The sequence below is a fragment of the Amblyomma mixtum genome, chromosome 2 (genome assembly GCF_055824585.1).
Source record: "Amblyomma mixtum isolate Tamu chromosome 2, ASM5582458v1, whole genome shotgun sequence".
NCBI classification, from domain to species: domain Eukaryota; kingdom Metazoa; phylum Arthropoda; class Arachnida; order Ixodida; family Ixodidae; genus Amblyomma; species Amblyomma mixtum.
Window position 1 is genome coordinate 280,559,734 of NC_143013.1, and position 18,981 is coordinate 280,578,714.

The 18,981-nt window shown below is 44.1% G+C and overlaps 1 protein-coding gene across 1 annotated transcript; it reads left to right on the plus strand.

Moving 5' to 3' along the window:
• Positions 1 to 342: 342 nt before the first annotated feature.
• LOC149364152 (ribosomal RNA small subunit methyltransferase NEP1) lies at positions 343 to 18,559 on the plus strand. The gene is made up of 6 exons (XM_089574144.1): positions 343 to 493; positions 609 to 710; positions 1,208 to 1,349; positions 6,251 to 6,309; positions 12,035 to 12,187; positions 18,358 to 18,559. The coding sequence occupies exons 1-6, from the start codon at positions 359 to 361 to the stop codon at positions 18,469 to 18,471; spliced, it is 705 nt and encodes a 234-aa protein (XP_089430270.1). The 5' UTR covers positions 343 to 358; the 3' UTR covers positions 18,472 to 18,559.
• Positions 18,560 to 18,981: the final 422 nt, after the last annotated feature.

Consider the following 18,981-nt stretch of genomic DNA (forward strand, 5'->3'; position numbering starts at 1 on the left):
CTCTGTATGTCACTATTTACTGGTGTTATGACACCTCGCATGCTTAAAGGGCGTTTGTAATCGACATGGAAGATGATTTACTTGGATTGCAATGACCACCGTTAGTGCAAAACGAAAAAGAATGGCCCATAACAACTCATAAAACTCGATAGTTGTATCAAGGAGTGAGCGGTGTGCTCCGTGATTTGGTTACGGCACAAAACTGTTTAAAACCTCGGCAAATTAGCAGTAAGTCAAAACATGCGTTGAAACGCTTTTGAATTTAGCGCTTCAGAGCTCATTTATTATTGTAACGCTAAGATCAGCGAGTTTCGGTTGCTTCAATTACTTCGGTTGGCAACGACAGCGCATTGTTGTCATGGCGGCGAAGAGGAAGCGTGAAGCCGTCGACGACGACGGGGAATTCACGAAGTTTAATGTCCCCAAGCACATAAAAAGTCAGGAGAAACGTCTCATTGTTGTACTGGAAAAGGCTAACCTCGAGTCTATTAAGGTAAGCAATGGGCTGGCAGCTTCTAGCTCGGTGCCCGCTATACACGTGGGAACAGCATGGACTGACTGACGATGCTTGACGCCGGCATGGGCTTCTTTTTCTCTTGACCGTTTAGGTTGGAAAGTCGTTCGAGTTGCTCAACTGCGATGACCACATACAGCAGATGCGAAAGTTCAAGAAAGACCCAGCCTTTTGTAGGCCGGATATTACTCACCAGGTCAGTGGTTACTGCATTTCATGGGCAAGACGTGGTTTTGTTTTGACCGAGATATCCATTGGTGTGGTTTTTGATGTGACGCTGGTCACTGTAGGCACTGCGCCTCGGCCATAGGTGGTTGAGATAACCTTCCGATATTTGCATGGCACTTCTGTCGGCCCACCGTTCTGCTTGGAATGAACAGACTTTTAAAGCCGAGCTCTTTAGGGGCCCGTTCCTGCGTTCCTTGTCGTAGTCATCGGCGTCGGCGTAGTCCGCGTAACATGCCAGCTGACAGGTGACGTGTTGGCAGGTAGCAGCAAGGCGAAACGCCACCTTCCACGGCGAGAGCGGAGGATTGGACAACTGAAAGGTGGCTGCCACGGAAATATCCCGGAGGTTGGCTAGCAGCGTAACACGCTCAATATACGTGAAGAGCTGCACTCAGATTTCGCATTACGGACTATCGTAACATTTTTTGTGCTTGACAGCCACTGACGTTGATTTTCTCTTCGCAGTGCCTGCTGATGCTGTTTGACAGTCCACTGAACAGAGCTGGGCTTCTTCAGGTCTACGTCCGCACAGAGAAGAATGTGCTCATTGAAATTAATCCTCAGACGCGGATACCAAGAACCTTCAAGCGGTTCTCCGGATTGATGGGCAAGTACCCCCCCCCCCCCCCCCCCCCCAAAAAAAAAAAAAGAAAAATGTCGCCGTTTCAAGTGTACAGGGCTGTGTTCACCAGAGCGCAGGCAGAAATCTTTTTATATATATATATATATATATATATACAGGTCTCGGAGTTTGATATTCCATGTTCATGGGTGTAATACTTGAACGGAATGCGAAAATATCGAAAAGGTTAGAGTGTTGATGAAATGTTCTAAAGTTAGGTTGGCCTGGAAGCAACTGAGGGTGCAAAATGTTATGCGATTGCACTCAAAAAGGTCAGACGTTATGGTTTTGCGTCTCAAGCGTGTGCAATTTTTGGCCTTTATTCAGTGGTGGATCCTGACAGGTTAGTCTTTAAAGGAGAGCGGCCACCAGATATGGCTGTGCGTTTACTTTTTTTTAATGACGCAGAAGACATTAGCGTACAGAGACCACTGGATCATCACATGGTATTTACTTATGACTGGCAAACAATTTATGATGGAATTTTTTCTGCCTTGCTGTTTTGGTTTCAACAGCTGAATGGTGGCTCTGACGTCTGAGTACAGGGCATGTGAGGCATGGAAAAAATTGTAATATTGTTACATAGCAGTCAACTGAAGATTGACATGATGAGCGATTGCAAAGAGATGATTTAATGGCCTCTGGCCTAGTACGAGTGCTCTGTCTTGTGCCACTGCCAGCTTCGTCGTCTTCGTGATGCTACACTGAGCTATTGAGCGATCATCCTGACAGTGAATGAAAGTCACTGAAAGACGTGCAAAATGGTGATGGGCTGGAGATGACGGTACAACAAAAATGCAGAAATGGCAAGGTGGTGTATTGCTGGGCTTCACAATGAAAAAGATGAGCGAAGGTGTCCTGGCCCACGAAGCTTTCAGGCCGCAGGTCGCCAGGAGCCGATGGCCTAGGCCCTTGGATGTGCTGAACGGCATGGGTAGGAGTACGATGTCTTCACATGCAAGTGCGTCTCGGGTTGGTGGGATCGGTAGGCCGGGTAATTGCGTAGGTTCCAATTTGTCATGTCAGGTGGTTCGGGCAGGGAACAGGGCAGAGGAGCAACAGTGAGGTAGGTTCGGGTCTTCAGAAGTTGCAAAAGCTGCAAAATTTCATATCCTACTCTCCCATAAGGCCAATGTCCTCATGAGTATTTTTTGCACTGTTGAGTTCATGATCCCCTAGGGCATTTAGCATGAGAGACGTTGCCCTGTGGCACATCTGTCTCCTGAGGTTGTGTAGCTGTGTCTGTTGCTATGCCCATATCTTTGGAAAGTTCGTGTTGTGTTGAGGCATTACTGATTAGGTACAATGTCATTGTTAAGTGCTAGTAGTAGCGATTACAGTGCCAGCCACCGAGTGGCCTCTTGATGGTCATATAAGTACAACAGGGCCAAGCACTTGAAGCTATCACACGGTGGCTCAATGGTTATGGTGCTCTGCTGCTGACCTGAAAGACGCGAGTTCGAACGTGACCATGGCGGTCGCATTTCGATGGTGACGAAATGTAGAGACCCATATACAGTGAAGTGTCAGTGTACGTTAAACAACCCCAGGTAGTCGAAATGATCCGAAGCCCTCACTGTGGCAACCCTCTCAGGCTCAGTCACTTTGGGACGTTAAGCACCATACAACCAAAAGCCAAGCACTTGAAAATTGCTTGATCCTGAGATTGAGCACATGTTTGAGCAGTTTAAGCCATTTTGATACATGGGGATGGCATTGAAAGGATGAGTGGACCAGTCATGCTACAAGAGCATTAAGTTCATAGACTGCAGCAAGGAAAAGAAATTAGCACAAGTGTGCTTGTGAGTGGAAGACGGTAGTGTGCTGATATGCAAAGCAGCCAAGCATGGATATGGTATGCCTTGGGCTTAAAGATTTGTTGATTTCATTAAGTTGCTTGTCATTACATTTCAGCAAGAAAGTAAGGGTAGTGCATTTGAACAAGTGGTGTGAGTGACTGGAAACATGTTAAAGGTAATTCTCCGGGCTCCGTGGGGGTTGTAAAGGGTTACTTGCCATAGGTTGCACTATTGGTCTATCAAAGGTAAGGAACAGCACAAGCGAAAAATAGAGACAGTAGGCAAGACAGACACTGTAACTAGCTGACTACAAGAACAATAATGAGGCAATATGAAGTACTAGGAAGGTCGGAGTAATGTGCTTTTATCTTTTGGTGTTATTTTTTCTCTGGCCAGGTGCAAGACCTTTTTAAAGAATTACGTCAGTGCTGGAATATACCTGGAGCCGGTTTCACATGCAAGTGAAAACGATTGCGATGTCTGCTGCCACGGTGCAAACACTGTTGCAATTGCAGTGGCTCGAGCGGCAAGAGCAGCGAGGTTCCAACAAGTTGGAAATTTTTCGCCATGATGTGCCGCTCAGATTGCTCAGTCCCTTGCATGTGAACCAGCCTTAAGAGATTCTAAATTCTTTTCGGAGATGTTGATCTCTGCTGTCTGTAAGGTTTTAAATTTGTGGATTAGAAATGCCTCTCTGTATTCTTTATCTCTTGCAGATTTGAAGCCTGATTAGACAATCAGTCGCCTAGGTTCATCAAAGTTGTGACCTCTGTGATCAAAATGTTCCAAAACTGCATTTTGGACATTCTTTTCTGTGTCAACATGACATCCATTTAGCCCCGCACTCATTGATTGTCTGATTTCTCCAATGTATTGTTGCTGACAGGAGGGGCATTGAAGCATGTAGATAACTTTAGACAATGCGAAGTTAAAACTAGTTTTTATATTGAAGCCTAGCATGTACTAGGATATATCTCAGGTTTGTGTTGCATATGTATGTCACCCTTGGTTTCTCGGCAAATATTCTTTTGAGACGGTTGCTGCTAATTAAAATAAGGTGATATTTCTGCAGAACATTATTTATGTTATGAGGGTGTTCAAGTATTTCATTATAAGTTAACTTTTGGCTTTCTTTAATTACATCGCTTTTTTTAGACTGGTTGATCATAAAGCATTATTAAGGGAGTTCTGGGAATGGTTTCTATTAATGAGTGCGTTTTTAATGAGTGGAGATGTTTCAAGTAGTCGTCGGTGTCGGTACATATTCTTCTAAGGCGCGCTCCCTGTCTTGCAAATATGCTTTGCTTACAGTGTCTTGGATGATGGCTAGTGGAATCTAAGTATTACTGTCTGTCTGTACGCTGCCTGTAGAGTGTGGTTCTAAACTGATGATTTTCTAAACGAACATCAGTGTCAAGAAAATGGGGGAAGATAAATTTAATGCTAGAGTGGAATGAATTAAGATGCGTGATGAATGCTTTTACGGTCTTAGACTCATGTTGCCATATCATGAAAATGTCATCTATGTAGCGAAGGTATGTGAGCAATATTTCAAAGAATGAATTTCAAAGTTTAGACTTCTTAACCTCATAAACATGTTTGCATTGGTCGGTGCAAAGAAAGTGTCCACACTTGTTCCAAATAGTGCTTAAAGGTAACAATAAAAATCGACCTCAAAATAGGTGAGCGTGAGTACCAACTGAAGTATAGTGAGAGATAATCTTCATTTTCATGCAGGTGCGGATTTTAAGTTAGAGCGTTCGAGAGCACGTTGATCTGTTCATTTATGGCAATATTTGTGTATGAAGTGGCGACATCAAGTGCGACCAGTATGCTATCCACTGGGATAATGGCTGCATCATTGTGTGATTCTGTTATTCGAAGAAAGTGCAGTGTGTCCTAGATAAAAGAAGGAAGGAGGGTTGGAATGACTTCAAGGTAGTGGTTCAGAACGATCGACAAGTTTTCTGTGGGCGTATTATTCTTCGAAACTTGAAAATTGTTTCTACTTGGCGGGGTGTTGGTAGCATTTTGATTGAACGAACGACTATGACCTCTGAGCCAATGTCAGCAAGAAAATGCACTAATTGTATTTTTCTGTGTGAAGTGCAAACAGTCCAGTTCCATAGATTTGACAAAAGGTTTGCAGCCTATTCCATAGCCGGAACTCGAGCACTGGATTGGCTGAGAATTGCTGTAGAGGTCTTATTTCTGCACTGACTGATGTCATTGTTACAACCTTTCTTACTGCACATTCTTAAAACTTTATTGGCGAGGATCGTTAGCTTCTCTTATAGCGCATGCTGGTACTGATTGGCTCATGGTTCAGTCCGCACAGTGCTGGCTTTAGAATAAAGGTTTGCAGTTTGATTCTTGGATATTTCTTGCACTTGATTCCTGAAAATGAATCTTTGTTGGGTGCGGCTTCGCAAGGAAGGCTGCTCATCTTGAAATGATGGGGCAGGCAGCATCTGTAAGGAAGTAGACAAGCCCTGTGAGTTGTTCTAGAGATAGGCCACTTGCAGATGCAAAGACAGACTGCACATGTCAAGAAGGCTGTCATGGTTGAAAAAAATTTGTGCAGAAAGCTGTGACCAGACATACAGCATTCTATTTAACGTGCAGTTGGAGGTGACAGAGTTGCTGCGAAGGCTAACGGCCACTGAGTTTCCCTTTTTGTATCCAACTGCTTTATTTGGAGCTGTTTTGATAGTAATGTGCACAGTATGGTTTATAATGACAGTATGTTTATATGTTTTATGCTTAAAGAGTTAAGAATGAAGTTCCACGCTTTCGTGATCTCGAATTCTGTCACATATTACAGTGGGGGCCTTCAACCATGTACACACGCTGTGGTATCACCCATGTGCAGAATTGCTTTGGCACCAGGGCTGTCAGAAATGGCTGGCAGACTGTAAAGACATTTTTCTCAGATAATACAGCTATATCTACGACTTGTTGGAACATTGAGGGCAAAGAGGAAAGGAATTTCTTTAACATGTTAACAGCTGTTTATTTTTCACCTTGCCTGCATTGACTATGTACATGCACTAGAGTCTTACATGAGTATTGTTGCTGCTTTTTCAGTTCAACTCCTGCACAAGCTTTGCATCCGGGCTGGAAATGGATCTGTGAAGCTCCTCAAAGTGAGTAATCACCACTCCATTTAACCACTGTAGCCTTGTCACTCTGTACTTAGCAGCAGTGGTATTTGGCTGAATATTTGGTTGCAATGTTGCACATCATTTCCTTTTCTTTTGTGTGTCACAACGGTGGGAAGGCTGCCAATTGTGCCAGCCTGCGCCATTGCATTAAGCCTGCTATATACTGCTTCAGATTGACGGTTTTTGGTGAAATTGCGCCAAGGCTCTGCCAAAATTTTATTCCAGCAACCAAGAGAGCCGTGGTGAATGCAAAGAGACTGAGGCTACTGTCTAATGTGCACAGTCATGACTCTGGTTCCTTCTCTCGATGTGTGACGAGAAAGATAGCCAACGGAACCGACTTTGTGCCGTTTCACTTTCTAGCCCTTTGCCGTACACTATTAATACATAATGTGCGTGCATCTTGCACATCTGCTTTGGCGGCACCACCTACATTGCCCCATATGAACAGTGCGAATGCAGATGCAATGAAAAAACATTTAGTGGGCTCTTAATTACATTGCCTGTTGAGAATGCGATAGCATTAAAGTCTGAAGTCAGTTCGGCCTGCTTCTGCTTCGTTGCTGCTGTTCGCCACATGTGCTGAGCTTGTACAACCACTGATACTCCATTTTCAGCAACATATTTCTACGGTTGCCCTCTCTGCGTGGGAATTTTGCACTACGATACACTCATGTGCCATTGTTGCCTGGACACCTTTGCACACTACCAAGCACACCTGCCAACTGAAGCCGTGCCCGCCATCGCGCTCGGCCGTCTCATGTAGCCAGTGCATCTGTCAACTCGGCCATGTCATGAGGCCTCATTACATCCCACACTTGTCCACCAACCAGTGAATTTTATGAGAGATGGCACTGACCGCCGCTGGGTTTTTACTTCAGTGTGGCTTTCAATGCTATTTCATTAATATTGCTTTTGAAAGGCTCAAATGTTGCTAAATTTGAGTCCTTCTAGATTTATGGGGCTTTTGCACAGCACTGTCACGTGCCCCTTAAGATCAGTGTAAGGCCTCGATAAATGTTTCGGACGCTTTCCATGGACCTCCATGATCCTTGGACCCCCATTTGCACTCGCTGTAAAAGTGCCGTCAGCACCTCTGCTTCTGGTTTGTTTGTGCAGTAGAATCACGTTGATACGAACCTTGAGCATAAAAAGTTGATTAATAGGAGTTCTAGCTAAACTGAGTCACTTTCCAATGATTAGGTGGCATTCTGCACGGACTGGCATATGATGATCAGATCATGAATGCACACATGCACGCGTGATCTCGAGCTTATGTTGTTGCAGGGTATCTTCTGCCACACCAGCTTGAATTATAGTTCAGGGCAAGAAAGTCCCAACAGAGTCCTTTCGTTGCAACCACTAGAGCAGGAAACAGTGGAGCTCATGGAAAGTACACGGCAATTGCGAACCCATCAGTGGAGGAAATTAGTGGCGCTTTTTGAGACGAGAACTGAACATACATGACAGAATGCTTCGCTGCAAGAAGTGCAGCCTTGTTGGATGGCGAAGGTGTGGTTGTGCTCCTGCTTCGGGATCATAACTCTAAAGAAGCAAAGTGGTCGCACTCATCCTGAAATGATTGCTGGTTGTTTATTCATTGTGGCTTTCCCTAATCGAGTTCCTTCAGTTGAAGCATGTTTAAGAGGTCTAACATTGAGACACACCAGCGCAGTCACGCATTAATTTTTAAATCTTGCAGGCTTTATTTAACCTTTTAAAAAGAAACCAGGCTAAAGTGATATCGAAGAAAACAACTTAGGTGGACGTTTTTCAACATTCTCTGCAACTTCTGCCAAGAAAAATTTGTGCTAGTAAAAAAATGCGGCCGCCGCGGTGGCTCAGCGGCTATGGTGCTCGGCTGCTGACCCAAAAGACGCGGGTTCGATCCCGGCCGCGGCGGCTAGAATTTCTTTGGAGGAGAAATTCTAGAGGCCCGTGTACTGTGCGATGTCAGCGCACGTTAAAGAACCCCAGGTGGTCGAAATTTCCGGAGCCCTTCACTACGGCGTCTCTCATAGCCTTAGTCGCTTTGGGACGTTAAACCCCATAAACTAAACCAAACCAAAAAAATGCGGATACCTGGTCAAGGCGGCCACCTAGAGCTCTGCGCTATTGAAATCGTCAGGCTGCATGTTTGCATTTTTTAAACCGTTGCACAAGTTAGTTCAAACTCTGACTGCAGTTGCATTTTTCCTATCTCACTGTTGGTCTCCTGCCACAAAACATGAATAAGATGCTCCTGATTGAATTTTTGCCTCCTACAAAGCCTGCTGAAAATTTCTCGTCATTACTGCATCTAACATTGATGCAGTAATGCATCGTGCAGTAATGCCAGAGTCCTTTAGTACCTTTTTACTGGTCATGAAGCTTCCGAGGAAGTTTGATGTGGGGACAGAAGCTGCTGCTAGGTGCGAAATGGCAAGTCAGTAAGCAGTGAAGTGGCGTCAGCACTGAAGAGTTATGGCTCAAGCTACTGCTATAAAAGGTGCTTGTATTCATATATGACTAATATCTTAAACTTTTGTCATGTGAATATAGGAAAGCCACATCTGCAGAACAATATTTTATTGTACTTTGTCTGGAAATGAAATATGGGAGACAAGTGTGCATTCAAGCAATGCATAATAGACTCTTTGCATAACTCAGTGCTGCTATGAAGTGCCGTGGTCACTACTTGGCATGCTTTTTAAATTTAAGCAATATTTCTAAGAAAAACAAGTTTCGCAGAACCTGACTGAACGGACGTAAGGAACATAAAATTTGCCACAGAGATTTGAAATCCTGAGCAAAATTGCCGCAGTACTGTACGACCATTCTAAGGTGAACTTTGACAGCAGATATGAAGGAATTGAGTTTTTATACAATTGTAAATAAATAATTATCCCCGAAATGCAGATGTATTCAATATATACTGATACGTTACAAAACAAGCAAGCATGTATGCTCCAAATTCTACTGATTCGTTTATTGTCACCCCATGTCATGTTGCAAAGCGTTCACGAGTTATAAAAAAATTTCACACTTGTCAGTCTTCCACGATGGTCATAGCTGTAGATGTGCTACTTTGCCGTGTTCACATTATGACACTGTTATTTTTTAGAACAACACTACACTTGACAGAGTTGAAATCGCTGTTTACACAGTAAAGCTGCATTGTGCATTTATGCAGTGCCGTGGCACTCCGCACCGACATCTCTTTTTGTACTCACCTGTACACTTTCACAGCAATAAAAAGCAAGCTCAAGCACAAACAACTCCTGTGTCGACAGCGCCAACCTAATAATTAAATAAGCGAGTGGGAAACGAAGCACGCTCCTGCTATTGCTCTGCTAGGTGCTAGTCATCGTTTACATCAGCTGCGCTGGGGACATTCAAGCACGTAATAGGCACTACTTTTCGCTGTATCCTGTTCAGGTGACAGATCTAGACGGATTCTTCGAGTTGCTGGCACGTCAACGGCCAGGATATTAATCCTGACTTCGAGGAGCACACCGGGAGGGCACACTGATTATGAGTTAGAGCAGTCAGGACAATGTGTGTCCATCCTAAATTCTTAATTGGAGCAGTGGGTTCCACCTGCTTTCGCACTACTACAGATGGCAGCCTGGATCATGAATGATATTTCTGATGTCAGGATGGTTTCTGTGGTCGTGGATGTTCAGAGTGTCGAAAAAAACAACCACGGTTTCCTGCCGTGGCGTGGCCCATTACAGCACGGCACGCAGCTCACAGTCATACAGCAAAGCAAACAGTGACACATCTTCGTACATTCTCCTGCGGCTGAACCTACTGCCGAACCCGGCAGCGTGGTGCTCAGCACATCTTTGGCATTGGCCATCGCGATCCCACGCAGCTTTTCGCACACTGTACACAGAATGAAGTGGAGAAATTCTATGTCAATTCGTCACAATGCTGCCAATGGCAGCCGCCGCCTTCCCCGCTGGCATTGCAATGCGCCCACTCCTGGCAGTGCACAAAGTGTTGCGTGGAAGCTTCATGACCAGGAGGCCATTGAAGGACTCTGTTAGTGCTTCCCAATGATGTAGGATGTGGAGCATGACATCATGCTGATGTTTGCATGACCACACCCATGCTGGAATTTTATTAGGCATGGTTACTGGAAATCGAAATGGGTTTCCCAGTTTGATGATGGGTAACTTTGTTTGAAAAGACTGAAAACTGCAGCGTTCGGTAGGCTACCTCTGTCATGGTGGCTGTGGTAGCATTATTTTTGTGAGTGCTGTGCTGGTCAAACTGTAATGGTACAGTAAAATGCACGAGCACAGCCATGCATTTGACATGAAAAACTGGAGCATGGACCACTTGAATTGTCTTTTGCTTTCCCATCTCCTGTTGCTCTCATTTTAGTGAAGAATAAACAAAATGAAAAGCAAATAAAAATGTTACAGAATATGGTGCCTGTGCTAATTCACCTGCCAGAGCAGTGAACTGGAAACATCACTCTTAGAATTTGCGTGAAACTGGATCCTCGTCTGTCCAAAAGGGGCAGAGGTGGGTAATTTTAGTTAGCTGCCATGTCAGCCTTGCCATCCAGTTGTAGGAAATATTTTTAGGCAGTATCACTACAAGAACAAGATATGCAATCAGCAGTGCAAGCTTATAGTTTATTTTTAAACTGTATTCGGCATATTGCCGCGCCTTGCAGTTGAATTTATACGGCTTTGTTGTAGGAAATGATTATTGCATGTATAGGAAGCTGCTCTTTTGTGTTGAGCTTAGTCTTCCCCTGCTTGTAAGTTAGGATGTCCTGCTTCAAAATCTTTGTGTACATCCTCTCACTGTAATATCTTGTTTTGGTGTTGTTCTGGAAGCTGAAATTAGAGTTACATGCTGGGGACACTGAGAGCCTAATATGATTCAAGTTACTGGTGCATTCACATGTCAGTGTGGTCTGTGTTTTGGATCTACGCTTAGTTTGCCTTAGGGCACTGTTGTCTTGCTGATTAATGCACACCAGTAGTTCAGGCTGGGAAAAGAGGCAACAAAGCTAAGTTTACTCTAAGAAACATGATAAAACTTGCTGGGGACTTCGAGACTAAGGAACAGCGTTTTTGTGAGTAGTGTAGAGAACCACTTAGCTATTCCAAAGGGTAGAGTTCAGATCGAAGGGGTGAAGACTTGGAGCTGGGCATTACCTGAGTTTGGTGCCACTCATAGCTTCAAGGGTGGTAAAAATGCCACGGCTCTCTGTGTGCTCTGGTTGCAGGAGAAGTAGCCAGCCATGGTGGTAAATTGGAACAGGATAACAAGTTTAAACTAGTCCCCACAGTTTTGCACATTGCAATGTTCATAAAACTGCCATGCACAGTGTAAAAGCTTGTTGCACTTAACCTCAATAATTGCACTGTGGTATTCAGCCCAGAGGTCATGTTGTTACTGCTGATGTTGGGAACTATATTGAATCACGCATTCAAGTTCTTCTTCCCTACAGCTGAGTGAATGACTTGGTAAGGCGTGACCATTTATGTAATTTTGTAAATGATTTAGTTTTCTTGTATTCATCTTGATACATGGGCTGCAGCAGCAGGTTGAAAATGTTGCTGGCAGTATTTTAAGTTATATGTTTCTCAAAGCCTGGTGTCTATCCATGTATCATAAGCAGTCAAGGGTGTGTTGCAGTTGGTGAGACGAGGGAGTGTAAATTTTTTAATGGATGGTTACTGTTTCCTTGCCGCAACTGCAGGTAATCAAGAACCCCGTCACAGACTGGCTTCCTGTGGGCTGTCGGAAGATATCCATGTCTCTACATGCAGATAAACTAGTCAGGCCACGAGAGCTTGTTCCTGAAACAGATGAGCCAATCGTTGTGGTCATTGGTGCCATGGCTCATGGTTCGGTAAGTCGGTTTGGTAGTTTCTGTGTTTGTCCTATTTTGTAGCCATTTTCTTCTCCGGGTTGATTTCACCTTCTTATTATACATTCTATCTACCACTGATATAGAATTACTAGTCATTGAAATTATTTTTTTTTGTGCAAGTCTGTCCTATGAGCTGGAAAAAGGAAAGATTATACTGTTTTCAGCAGGTATGACAGAAGCTTGTAAGTAATCATTCTGTGATAATGCATTAATGCAGCTATGGCATATGCAAGTGAAATGCATTGACTGCAGAAACCTGTCCCTCGTTGTGCAAGACCTTCTGCAAGGTACTAATCACAAAGTATTCTGCAGCTTAGTGGCGGTGGTGTATGGCTGCTGAGCCCAAGGTGGTATTGAATCCTGCTCGAGGTGGCCACGTTTCGATGGCAGCTAAATGCACAATACGACAATGTGCTTTTCGATGTCACTGCATATTAAAAAACCCCAGGTGCTCTAAATTATTCTGGAGCCCTCCGCTACACCGCCTCTCATAGCTCGTGCGCAGCTTTGGGATTTCAAACCCTTCGTGACATACTGTATTACCCGAAAGTAATGCAACCGCAATTCTGCCACAAGGATCGACATTGAAAATGCAAACAGGGACAAAAATACAGCACACGAATGTGACGTAATCGGGCGCAAATAGAGAAAAATGAAAAGTACATGAAAGTAACGGGAGGAACGAGGCTGCAGCATGTGGAAAGTTGGTTAGGAAAATGGCCTTCCTGTGGCTTGTTTTCTTCGGAAGATGGGGAAGATGAGACGAGAGTCGCGCAAAAGGATCTCAGATAAGACCAGTGCGAAAATAACTGCAGAGTCCTGCCATGCCATCGTTGCCGCCATGACTGCTTTAACTGCACACTTCCTCGTCGTAAAACTGAAACTTCTCCCATTCGCTCAACCCTTTGGTGAGTCATGCCATTGTCTTACACACGGAGCCGTATAAAAATTGCGGGGCAGCACTGAAGTGCAGTGTTTCCAAAGATAACAATAGTAAGGAAAGCATTGAGAGCACCTTTCCGATACAGAGGAGAGCCTCGAGAAGTCTCTGCCAAACTTCCACAGAATGAAATGAAGGTGTTTACAACTTGCGTGTCCTGTCGTACTTTCATTGGAATCAAGCATCGAATTAGTGGTTGGAGCTCAAATGTGCCGCTTCCGGTTACAAGTTTCTCACTGCTTCACCACTTCTCTGACATGTGATGTAGAGCTGTGCACGGGCCGCAAATTTCAGCCCGTGCCTGGCCCGAGCCCTACACTACTGACGGAGGCCCGGCCCAGCCCGACACTGAAGAAACCTAAGCCCGCCCGGGCCCGGCCCGAGTTAAGGCCCGGCCCGGGCCCGGCCCGACCTGCAAAACTGAAATTGAAGTGACGATGAAACAGAAAGAGATAATTTAAGAAAAATCCGTTTATTTCAATGTTTTTAAAATGCTCAGCTCTCATGGTCTAGATGAAAATTGGTGAGTATGATGAAAATTGGTGAGACAGTTATCACTCCAAGTTATGTAAAAACAACAAATCGTCCATTGATGACGGCTTGAGGCAAGTGCGGCACTCCTGCAGATTAGTTTCGAACCTTGCAACAGTAGGGCGGCTGGAGCCACGCAGGAGCGATCGCGAAGCCCGGCCGGCCCGTTCGAGACAAATATACCGTGGCCCGAGCCCGGCCCGGGCCGGGTACGGGCTTTCGGGTTGGCCCGAGCCCGTGCACAGCTCTAATGTGATGTGCCATGCCAATCGCCTTAGTTGAATGTTTGAGGTTTGGAGTTCCCCTTAGTCTCTGTTTCTTCTTGCAGTTAAGTTGGCCATGTGGCAAGACATCAACCAATATGCAAGTGAATAGTGCGCCTTTGTGTCTGTGTACTATTAGGTTATAAAATGGAATATTTAATTTTGATTTTTGGTTAAAGAACTCGCTTTGCATTCTAGTAAATGCAGTACCGTATATCAAAATGTTCTCTTCAGCACAACGCAAGCCAGGCACTCACACTGCCCGAGCCCTTTCGTGATTGTGATGAACGACCAATTTGTGAACAATTTATTTTTGCCATCACACTTGAAAGCCTTTTTTTATTGAGAATGTAATATGGCACTTGCAGTTTTATTATTAGTCTCCTTATCAAAATAATGCTAGTACTATGGCAGAATGCTGTTAGTGTCAGTTGGTGGATTTCTTATAATTTAGAGTTTACATACTCAGAAACGCAACAGTTTAACTCGACATAGGACCACTCTTAGGCAGTGTCCAGGACCACCAATGCATCTATAGCCATGGTTACCAGAGACTCTGCTTGAAGTAATTACTCATTGACATCCACCCGAGCGCAGCCATACGGCTACAAAGGAAAGCTATACAGCTTTCTCAGAAACTTCGTAGTTAAAGAAAAATTCGTCCTGGTCCGGGGATCGAACCCGGGACCACCGCTTCACCGGAGCAGTCGCTCTACCAATTGAGCTAACCGGGACGGCTCTACCAATTGAGCTAACCGGGACGGCAAGAGCGGGACGGTAGAGCGCCTGCTCCGGTGAAGCGGTGGTCCCGGGTTCGATCCCCGGACCAGGACGAATTTTTCTTTAACTACGAAGTTTCTGAGAAAGCTGTATAGCTTTCCTTTGTAGCCGTATGGCTGTGCTCGGGTGGCTGTCAATGAGTAATTACTCCCTTATTACAAATCTACTCCACCTTGGGGGATTCCCCTAAACATTTGGTCAACTCTGCTTGAAGTAGTGTCGCACTCTGTTTCAAAACAGCTCTGTGCTACTTTTCTTCACTGAGAAGGAAATTGAAAAATATTGTTTCCTCTCACTTCCATTCACTGACAGTGAGCAGATGCCTCTATATTTTTTTTTCTTTGCGCCGCTGTCACACTGGTCTGCAAAACAACCAAAACTCACAAATGGAACACCTGCTGTTCTTTAATGTGGAAAACTGCCATCAGTTGTTTTGCTAGTCGTGCAGCCTTGTTTTTGGAGTTTACTAAACCTGGCGGCTTGCTGCTTTCTGAATACACTGCAAAGACAGTGATGCCTTATTTCTCTTCCAATCTGCGAGAGAAGCGCAGGCTTTGAGCAAACCGGTGTGCTATCCTAACGTATTTTGTAATGTGGTGATGAACCACATGGACAACATCCTGATAACAAAGGCATACTTTTGTGCCTCTGCCAGGGCTTTATAACTCACTTTGAACAAATAAGCTAGGCACTGAGCATATTTTAGGATTGGTACTGCTGCAATTATTGAAAGTGCCTTCTTTTGTGCATTTAAGGACATTTTCTTGTCAACCTTTAGAAGAAATTAAATTAAACCCTCTCGCACCTTTTAGATGTATTCCTTTTCCATCTGCTGAACTAGACAAACCATGGTATGAATGAAGGTTGTTTTTTTTAATCAATATTTATATCACTGAAGAAGGTGTGATCAATTGAATTTCAAAATTTTTTTTGCAAAATAAATATCTATACACAATTATTCTAGTTCGATCAATTCTACATGCATTAAAGGATATTCTTGGAAATTCTCTTCCTGATGATGGCAACAGTTATTTTGTGAATGTACCTTTCTCAAAGCTCCACAGCATGGATATTATTTTTCAGTTAACTTCAAATCGACGCAGTATTTTTCAGTATAACTTAATGTGCCTCTTGCAAACTTATAGATAATATATCAAGGCAAGTTTTGAGTTTTTTTTTTTTTTTTTCACAACAGAAGCTGAGAAACAAAAAAATCCCTACCCACACCTCGCGAGGCACCATCCCCCCTTAACTCAATGGTGGTAGCATCCGCCGCAGCTTAGACGAGTGAGGCGGTCACGTCACATTGTCTGGTATTGGTAACAATGTGGTGTGGACGTGATAAAAGCTTGACCCTGGCATGAATACAATCTAATATTATCGCTTGCAAAGAGAACTTGGGGAAACGGCAAAGTTCGCGATTTTTGAAGGCCGTTTTTCTTATTAAATTGATTTTTTGAAGGTCACAGACTTTTTGGGCTTTTCAATTATTATTTGGACCGTTTCCCAGGCCCCGCAAAGTCCGAGAAACTGGCCGGCGACTGTATTTACATAATTTGTGTACGGGAAACTATGACGACCATAGTACCTTTCTGCAGTTCTTTTTGCCTTCTTCATAACCACAGAAAAATATTAACGATTTTATTACATTGTGTGACTCTAGCTTTGATGACAAAGTGACACTTACTTGCACTGAAATCATCTGATAGAATAAATTCATCTTCTGACAGCTGAAGTTCTGAGGGCTGATTTTACAGCTTATGTTACAAAGACCATGATGAATTGAGTGAAACTGGAATCTATTAGCTGCACTTTTCATTGACTTTTGCCTGGGTCAATGCAATACAGTAATCTGTGTTAAGTATCCTGAACAGTATGTCATTTCTCCGGTGATGTGCAAATTTTTTCAAGATGCTCCCTTTGCATAGCGTAAAAGGAAACGATTCCAACGAAGTGCAGTTTAAATTAAACATGACAAATACTGCTTCTGTTGAGTTTTGATCTGAGTTGAGCTCACAATGGCAATTTGCTGATGCGATTGGTGCACCATTGTGCATACAGCAACAGCGGCCCTATTTTCAGGGGCTCTTTTGAGCTGGCTGATAGGGACAGAAGAATAATGGATTTGCAATTACTCGTGAGCCATGCATGTATTGCTCCCGATTGTCTGAAAGAGTTTTCTTTGTGGTAGAGCACAAAGATGCCAACTGTGGTAAGAATTGCATGTGATAGTGCGAACTGAATGACAAGAATGCTAAACTGCATTTCATAATTTCATGCATCAATTTCTTTTTTGCGGTAGCGCAAAAACTTGCTGGAGGTCACACTATGGAAGCATACTTGGCGATGTTTTCCAACACCTGAAATGCAGAAAATTTTAGCTGCAGACTTCTGCAGCTCCACAGTCTTCAAAGAAAAGCCTGCACTGCGGTGCACCAATCAGAGGAAAATGGTCCTAGGGCACTTCATTAATATGGTCTGTATTGGTACAATTTGCTGTGACAAGTAGGGCTCATCCACAATGGCAAAATGATGAAGGTTCATCCTCAGTTTGCACAAAAACTGCCAGCTACAAGGTGCAGCTGCAAGATCCAGCTGCTGGAGCATGTTCCTGCCTTGCTTAACTTCCATGCATGTCCTTATAGTTCTTTGGTAACAGTGAGCAGCTGAACGCCTATGTTTCAAAGCACCTGTGTGACACAGCCATTACAGTTGCATTTTGGTGTAGCTTTTTCAGCACATGTTTCAGTTTCATGGGGGGGGGGGGGGGGGTTGCTGTGGCTGTTGTAACCAGCAGTGGACAATGGAGAGGCAGCTTGGAAAACAGAGGGTACAATTGGTAAATTGTTTTTTGAGGAAAGTGAATGGCGCAGTATCTGTCTCACACATCTGGGTGGACACCTGAACCAGAGGGAAGGCCCATAACTGCCCTCTTGGAACCGTGGACACCTCAATTGTGTTTTAAGCTATGTGGTGGTATAGTGAGGTAGTGACAGATGTGCACTGCATGCATTGGCATTGACAAGGTTGTGCCAAATCACTGACAACAGTGAGGGAACTCTCGCGGTCAACCATTAACTGCCACCTGCCGGGGTGGCAGTGGGGGGTGGGGACTTTAATGTAGACATAGAGACAAACAGGATTTTCTTACCACTTATGCTGGAGAACATCCTGCTCCTCTCGCTTGTAATGCCTCCCACAGCTGTGACAACCTCGCGAAATACTTGCTTAGACCTCAAAGCAGGCATTGGTGCAGCAAGTCGAGCATACATTAATCTATTTCTCTGACCACTAAGCTTTCTTCATGACAATCAAGAACTGTTAGTAAAGTGTTTCTTGAAGAAGGAATATGTGTGAAAAATAATGAGTTGTGGATAATCGTACATACATGTCTTGCTCGAACTCTTTGCCTCAGTCGATCGAAAAGCTGAAACAGCTGATGAGCTGCACTCAAATTTCGCATTAGGTAGTAACGTAATCGTCATTTTATTTTTGTTCTGTATCTAAAGCAAAGTAGGAAGTAAGATTTTTTGTTGGAATTGTTCTCTAACATAGCCCTGGCTTTTCTTCATATTCTGCTGCCATATACTATGTCTTTCATGTGTGCTTACCTTTTGGTGCAAATATTGTTTCAGGTCGATCCTGACTACACGGAAGCCGCCTTCTCAATCAGCCAGTACCCCCTTTCAGCTGCACTTACGTGCTCAAAGCTGTGCACTGCTTTTGAGGAAGCTTGGGGCGTGCATTGAGTGCACTTGTTAGAACTGGATTCATGCTTTTTGTGACCTTTTATTGACAAGTGGTAATGACATGGATTAGAACATGCATTATTTTTCAGTGCTGTCGTGTTCGTTAATTTTTATATCGTGAGAACCTCCGTGTCTGCAAGAAGTAATATGGTTGTCTTTGAAGCAAGCAAAGGCCACTCGTAAATGCAGACATATAAAAATTACTGGCATCTGCATTGGGACTTCTGTGTACTAATGCGCACGCCATAGTAAATTGCTTGTGTTAATGTTGGCTTCACCAACAGCCAATGCTCTTAGATAAGTCAACTGACCTAGGTGAGCCAAACAGATACCTTCTACTAGTAATATTGCTAAAACTCGCCCATCGCCACCGCGGTGGCTCAGTGGTTACGGCGCTCGGCTGCTGACCCGAAAGACGCGGGATCAATCCCGGCCGCGGCGGCTGAATTTCGATGAAGGCGAAATTCTAGAGGCCCGTGTACTGTGCGATGTCAGTGCACGTTAAAGAAC